Below are 7,191 nucleotides of genomic sequence, written 5' to 3'. Positions count from 1 at the left end.
CAACCCCCTCTCAAGGAGGATATAAAGGTTCAAATCTGCATGAGAACGGCGCAAGCCGAGCTTCTAAAAGAACTCATCAATCTGCTGATACCAAGTCCGCGAAGCCTGCTTCCAGACCATATAAAGCCTTCTTCAGCCATCGGTACACCTGATGCTGTTTGCCTAGAACAACAAATCTCGGTGCCTGATCAACATAAACCTCCTGTGTGTAAGCTTTCTATTCAGGAAAGCCGACTTGACATCCAAATGGAAAACGGGCCATCTATGATGTCCTGCAAGAGCAAGAACGGTGTGAATGGTAGCCATCCGGGCCATCGGAGAGCAAAGGTCTCATCGAAGTCGACTCCAGGGCGCTGAGCATAACCCTTGGCAACCAACCTCGCCTTGTGCTTGTCCAAGCTACCCCCATCAACTCGGAACTTCGATTTGAAGATCGAGTGCACACCAATCACCTTGCGCTACAGTGGCCTAGGCACCAAAATCCAAGTGCCATTCCATTCAATAGCATCCGGCTTTGCCTACATAGCATGACGCCAAGGGTCATGTGAAAGATCCTCCTTCCACAAAAGTGGGATTAGAAGGACCATGAATGATAGAGGACATAAGAGCATAGCTAACAAAAATGTTTCCCTCATGAATTTGTTTCCGTGTAACTCTAGAAGATCGTTGGGGAGAGAACCAGGCGGAGGAGAAGAAGGAAGCTCACGTAACCCAGAATCACGAACTGTCTGATAGTACCATCCAAGCACAGATATGCTTGAACTCCCTGGAGGAGGAGCAGAGTCATCATCATCTGATTGAGAATCCACAGCTGGAGGTGTAACAAAAGCAGAGGGAGAAGGCGGAGGTGGAGGTGGAGGAAGAAGAAGCTCACCACCCCCCTCTGAAGATGTAGGAGTCTCGTCGAACACCACATCACGGCTCACAACAACTTTGCCAGCCTGAGGATCATAAAGATGATATGCCTTGGACACAGTGATGTATCTGAGAAAAGTCATGCGCGCTGAGAATTCGAGACCAACTTGGAGCGATGCTCCTTAGGCACATGAATATATGCCGAACAACCAAATATCCGAAAATGAACAATAGAGGGCTTCTCACCATGGAAAGCCTCATATGGAGTTTTATCTGGAAGCGCAGCAATAGGAGACCTGTTTTGAATGTAGACAGCAGTGGAAGCTGCCTCAGCCCAGAAACATCGAGGTAATGAAGAATGCTTAAGCATAGCATGGGCCATCTCCATAATGTTCCTATTCCTCCTCTCTGCAACTCCATTCTGTGATGGAGTATATGTTGTAGTAGGCTATCTCTCTAAATGCCATGGGTCCTAAAATATTGCTAAAACTCCTGGGATGTAAACTCACCCCTCTAAATTCCATGGGTCCTAAAATATTGCTAAAACTCCAGGGATGTAAACTCACCCCCTCCGTTCGTCCTGAGAGCCTTGACCAAGCGACCGGTCTCTTTTCCCACCTCAACTCTCCAATCACAAAAGTGCTAAAAAGCCTCATCCTTGCATATACAACACCTTACTCAAAGACATAGTACTCATAGGACCACAGAAGTCTGCATGAACAAGAGCAAGTGATGTTAAAGATCTGTGTGTCGCCTCCTTCGGAAAGGCGGCTCGGTGTTTGCTTCCCTTGTAAACAAGAGGAACAAGAAGAAGATGGACCCCTTGATGGTCGGTAAACCCTCAACCAACCCATCCTTCGAAGCTCGCTGTAGAAGCTGATAGCTCAAATGGCCAAATCGGGCATGCCAAAGAGCAGAAGGATAACTAGAAGAAAGCAGAGCAGTCAACTTGTACAGACAATTATCTTGGACTCCGTGAGCCAAGATGCTACCAGTTTCCTTATCACGAATGGTAATCTCATAACGAGAGAAGATCACCTCCGCACCCTGAGCTGTAAGAGCACTCACTGACAAAAGGTTAAAAGTCAAATCTGGAATGTACAGAACGTCAGAGAAGTACCTCTTGTCCTCGGAAGAACGGAAGATGGGGATGGTGCCATGTCCATGCACTGGCACACGGAAGAAGAATCACCCAAAGTGATCTCACCTGACCTAGCAGTGAAGTCCTCGAACCAATCTCAATGGGGTGTCATGTGAGCACTAGCACCGCTATCCACAATCCACGACCGCTACCCACAATCCACGACCGCTACTTAGAAGTCACAAGAGCAAGTATATGACGAGTACTGCTAATAGAAGAATACCATCATCCTTCTTGGTCCTGAGACACCGTTGTGTAGAGGAAGAGTTCTTTGCTTCTTCATCCCGCTTCTTCTTGTGACATTGGGACGACTTATGAACCTTCTTGCCACAATAATGACATTCAATGTCCTTGTTTTTAGAAGATTTGCTTTTGTCTTTATCCTTGGAGTTCTTGTTAGAGGGCCCCTTTCCCTTTCTTTTGTTGATTCTTCCCTTTATCTCACACTGCCAAAGCTCCATTCAGGACCACCAGAGGTGCCAATCCGCTCCTCAAAGCGAGACTCAATTTGCATAATGGAGGGGAGAACTTCCTCCCAAGTAACTGGAACAGGACGAGGAGAAGAAACAAGAGACTGAAAATAAGCACTAAACCTCTATGGAAGCTTGGAGAGAAGCTGAATAGCCATATCCTCTGTTGTAGAGATATCCTTGCCACAAACAACAAGCTCGTCCCGGAGGTCTTTCATCTTCGAGAGATGAAAGCAGATAAAGATGGAAAGGCGGAAACGATAAGTTCATAAGCTGCTTTTCCAATGCCAAAATCTGACCCGGAGACTTAATCTCATAAAGATCTGCAAAAGCCTTCCAAACTTCATGTGCAGCATTTGCAGTACGCACATGAGAGAGAATAGAATCCTGACAGTTCAACATCAAAAAGTAGAAAACACGATGATCATTTGCCTGCCAAATATCAATCTGTGCCTAAGTCACATCACTGCAAGAAAGGGCGGAATGGGTGGCATTGGCAAGTGTAACAAGCCAATCCCAAATATCCATGCCACGCAAGGTTGATTTCACGTTCACCTTCCACAAGGTGTAGTTGGAACCATCCAACTTTGCAGACTCAGAGAACATATGAAGAGTAGTTGGAGCAGCTATCACAAAAGCTTGGGCTCAATCTTAGAAATATGCACAATCTCAGAAGAAGAAGTGTCCTCCACAGGTACCAAGGCCCGAACCACCACAATCCCCCTCTGCAAAAGGGAATGTCCACCGACGAGGAAAACGCAGCCAAAGAGGGGCTGCTATCCTGAAAAAACAGGCCGCCTAGATCCAAACTCCAAGTAGAAGTAAAACGCTAATGAGAATATAACCTTCTGGCTGCAAAAGCGATGAAGCCAAATTGAAGGGAAAACAATCAGCAGAAGTTGTCCAGAAAACACAACAACAACCAGAGGGCTGCAAATTTGAAAAAAACGCAGAAGTTAAGGGGTTGTAAATAGGGCTGAATCTGGGGTAGCAAAGGGAATCACTGAACTGGGAGCGATGATACCATGAAAGAGTGCACAAAGCGGAAGCAAATAAGCACTAGACTGTGCTGAGTAGAGAGTGCAAGAGAGAGAGAGAGAGATATGGAGCAACTATGCTGAATATATTGAAGTGATACAGTCCCAAGCAAGAGACAGAAGTAGTCTCATAAGTGAGGGAGCAACAGATAGACTAGGCAAGATGAAAAAGTGAAAGGCCAGCCAACCTATTTATAGGTGGGGAGAGTTGGTCGACTGGAATTGCAGAAGTTGGCCGACTGGGAAAAAGGCATCCAGGCTGGCAAAAATCCCATAAAAATATATAAAATAAGGGTGGCCAGCCCACAATCAAGGGCCATGCAAAAGGGACCAAAAGGACACCAAACATGGGCAGAAACTGGGGATGAATGTGCTAACAAAAAGAAGGCGGAATGGAGATGTGGAAGAAGGACATTTCAGGGTTACCTAAGCTCCTAACAAGATGCCAAAGGAGTTACACATTGTTGGTTATGTGAGGGATAGCGCATAGGGACATGTCTTTGGAAAAAATGGTTAGAAAAGAAGGGCCAGGATGCGGCATGCACACATTATATCCATCTTGTCATTGATTATTGGATGAAGATGATCACATAGCTCCATAAACCAACTAATAAGTGCACAAACCTCTACATATTTCTAGCTAAGAGCCGAAGGAACCCATCATATGCAACTTGTGGAGAATGAGGGAGGTTACGATGACCACTATTGTGGTCCTCAAAGAGGGAGGCCAAAAGATGCAGTTACACCACTTATTGATGTGTGAAGGGGACTTTATCCTAGTAAGACCAGGGGAGCCCTATGACTAGGAGTTGGAAATGGATAGAGCATCCCCTCAATATGGGTGCCCAATCAATTTTGTTTTGTATTAATTAATTAAACAGTGCGAGCAGAGCAACCTTAGGTGAGTATTTAAACCCTTAGCGTTACAACCGGCACAAGATTAAAAGAAAATCATGGAGTCTTCTGTTGTTGCCGACCTTCCGCGAGTGTAAAAGGGGGTGCGCATGGCATTTTCCTTCTGGAGTCTTCTGTTGCCAACCGTCCGTGAGTATAAAAGGGAGCGCGAGGGGTTTTTCGAGCCAAGGAAATAGCTCTGTGAGAGAGAGAGAGAGAGAGAGAGAGAGAGAGAGAGAGAGGAGACGTCTACTTGATGCGATGAGAGAGAGAGAGAGAGAGATATCATGTTTTTCATCGTTGCATAGGCTAAATAAAATGAAAAAATGAAAAATAATATGTTAATTAAACCACCTTAGATTGCGAAGGTGTTATAATTAATTAATCCAGCGCAATGTCTATATGACGAGAGCGAGATTTCTTTTGAACGCGTGGAGCTTTTGCTTTTTTTTTTAGCGAAAAGCAAACGAGAGCAAAAGCCGGCTCGCTATATATATATATATATACTGCTAGCATATAAAGAAGAGAGACAAAGGAAGAGGGCGAGCGCACAAACGAATTAGTGGTTGCTTCAGCTGCAGGAGAGGATGAAAGGTGAGATGGGCGCGTCTGCTATGGATGTGGATCATGCCAAGCTGCTCACATTGAAGGTGCTGCAACTAATCATGACAGCACAGAATAAGCACGGGGTAAGGCATCATGACTATACGCGCTACCGGAGGCATTGTACGGCCCGACTGAGACGCCTTTACAAGTCACGCAAGGCCCCCGGCACAACACATGCCAAACGACATGCCAAAAGGCAGGTGAATGTTGTGGCAAAGCAGGTCCTTGTAGACATGAATTATCTGCACATCCTTCTTTACTCGGCCGAGAGGGCGTGGAGTTATGCCATGGCCATCAAGCAGACCGCAAACGCTCATCAACGCTCGCATATGATTGGGCGTCTGTCCAAAGCCTTCAAATGGGCTGACTTGTTTTCTCATGCTTGCGCCGAGAAAGCGGATCCAAAAACCTCCCTTGAGGCCACAGCCTATGCAGCATACATGAAAGGCTCCTATTTGGTAGAACGAGAGCAACATTGGGACATTGCCATGGAAAGCTTTTTCTGTGCAAAGGTTGTTTATGAGAAGCTCGCATCCATGGAAAACCGAGACTTTTATCAGCGGAAGGTCGAGGACGAAATCATTCCGAACATTCACTATTGCTCATATAAAATGGGCATGGATGGATCGCATCTGAGCACACAGGAGGGTTTTGCTGTGGACATGTTAAAGGCCAAATTGGAGGCCGTGATATCGAGCGAAGCGTGCCCCCAGCAAGCGATTAGCATGACAGGATTGAACTGGCTCGGTCACGAGTTCCCCATCCACAATGCAAAAATTTGTTCCTGCATTGAGAAAGGGCAACAGTCGGAGACAAAGTTGGGTGCTTTGACGACCTCCACCTTGGCAGTTTCAAAGAAAAAGTTAAGTATTTTTGACAAGATAGTGGGAGCATTTCAGGATGCGAGGCGACACATTCGGGAAGAGCTTGCGAGCAGTGCTGAGGGTCCTGTGAAACATAACCTACTAGGCCTTGATAGGGCTGTTAGCTGTATGATATTGCAACAGATCATGAATCAAAAGCAGCTGCTGGTCACCATGTCAAAGAATCGCCTTCTCAAACAACAACAGCAACATCCTCAAAAGAAAGATAAATCGACCAAGCCAAAGCAAGAACAGCTAGCTGGCTTGTATGAGCAGCTCATTCAAAGTCTTATAGATTTGTCCGATCTTGTCACATCTGGAAGACAACTGAGTAGGGGTGAGGTCGAGTTTGCAGCTGAGCTAGCTGCCAAACAGCTTGCTTCTCAAGCTGAAAGGTGTTTTTACCTTGCACAAGCCGACTGCACGCATGCCAAGTATGCTAATGCATACATGCTCTATCAAAGAGCTCGCGAGTACGCGGATGCGGCCTTGAGCAGCTATCAGCAGTGGGAACATCGATATAAGGACGTAATGGAGGAGCTAGAAGAGCTCTCAAAAGAATGCAGGAGCCAAAGTTGTGTAGTTCATGCTTTGGGGGTTTTGGAGTCATCAAAAGCGGAGACCCTCTTGCAGAAAGGGCTTAGCAAGATCTCACTGAACCAGGATGAGTCAACAAACAACATATTCCAAAAGACTGCTTGGCTTCTACAGAGTGCAGATGATCAATATGAGCCAATTGTATCTTTGCCTGGCACTCATAAGGAGCCCCCATGCAATATTGTACAGCTTCCTCCACCACTTCAAGCTATACCTTGCAAGCCTTTTCTCCTTGATACTGTTGTCAATGCAATCAGGTTTCCATCTTTACAAACCCACTTGAGAAAAGAAGACCAGAAGAAGAGTTTCCTTAAATTTTGGCCGTGGTGAGATGGTGACTGCATTTTGTTGAGATTCAACGTGATGTATCTCTTAATCTTTTTTCCAAAGAAATGAAATCGATCCTTAAAAGAGGAATTCAATCCTGGGGTTTCAGGTTTATTAGATTTATTACTCTTGGGAAATTATAGCAAGAGGCAAGCGTATTAATTTTAGATTGGAGTAAAGTATACAGTCCTATGTTCTTTACCAAGGCATATCTACATCTCTTATCTTCATGTCCTCTTGTCCCGTGCTTACCTTGGCATCAACTGTGTGTGGTGAGCATTCGTATCGTTGGGGACAACATAAGTTGATTCAACCTCTATGGCCTTTGCATTTTCCACACATTGATGTGTATCCTATGCTTTACATTTCAAAAAAGTTCGACCAATTATCCATTAAATGCC

General features: G+C 45.5%; 1 protein-coding gene across 1 annotated transcript; it reads left to right on the top strand.

The window, feature by feature from the left end:
- Positions 1 to 4,961: 4,961 nt before the first annotated feature.
- LOC147637366 (uncharacterized) lies at positions 4,962 to 6,911 on the top strand. The gene has a single exon (XM_086798858.1). The coding sequence runs from the start codon at positions 4,985 to 4,987 to the stop codon at positions 6,791 to 6,793; it is 1,809 nt and encodes a 602-aa protein (XP_086654984.1). The 5' UTR covers positions 4,962 to 4,984; the 3' UTR covers positions 6,794 to 6,911.
- Positions 6,912 to 7,191: the final 280 nt, after the last annotated feature.

The sequence above is a fragment of the Cibotium barometz genome, chromosome 6, assembly GCF_041138505.1.
Source record: "Cibotium barometz isolate CiBa-2024 chromosome 6, ASM4113850v1, whole genome shotgun sequence".
Classification (NCBI taxonomy): domain Eukaryota; kingdom Viridiplantae; phylum Streptophyta; class Polypodiopsida; order Cyatheales; family Cibotiaceae; genus Cibotium; species Cibotium barometz.
This window is presented reverse-complemented; position numbering and strand designations above follow the sequence as displayed.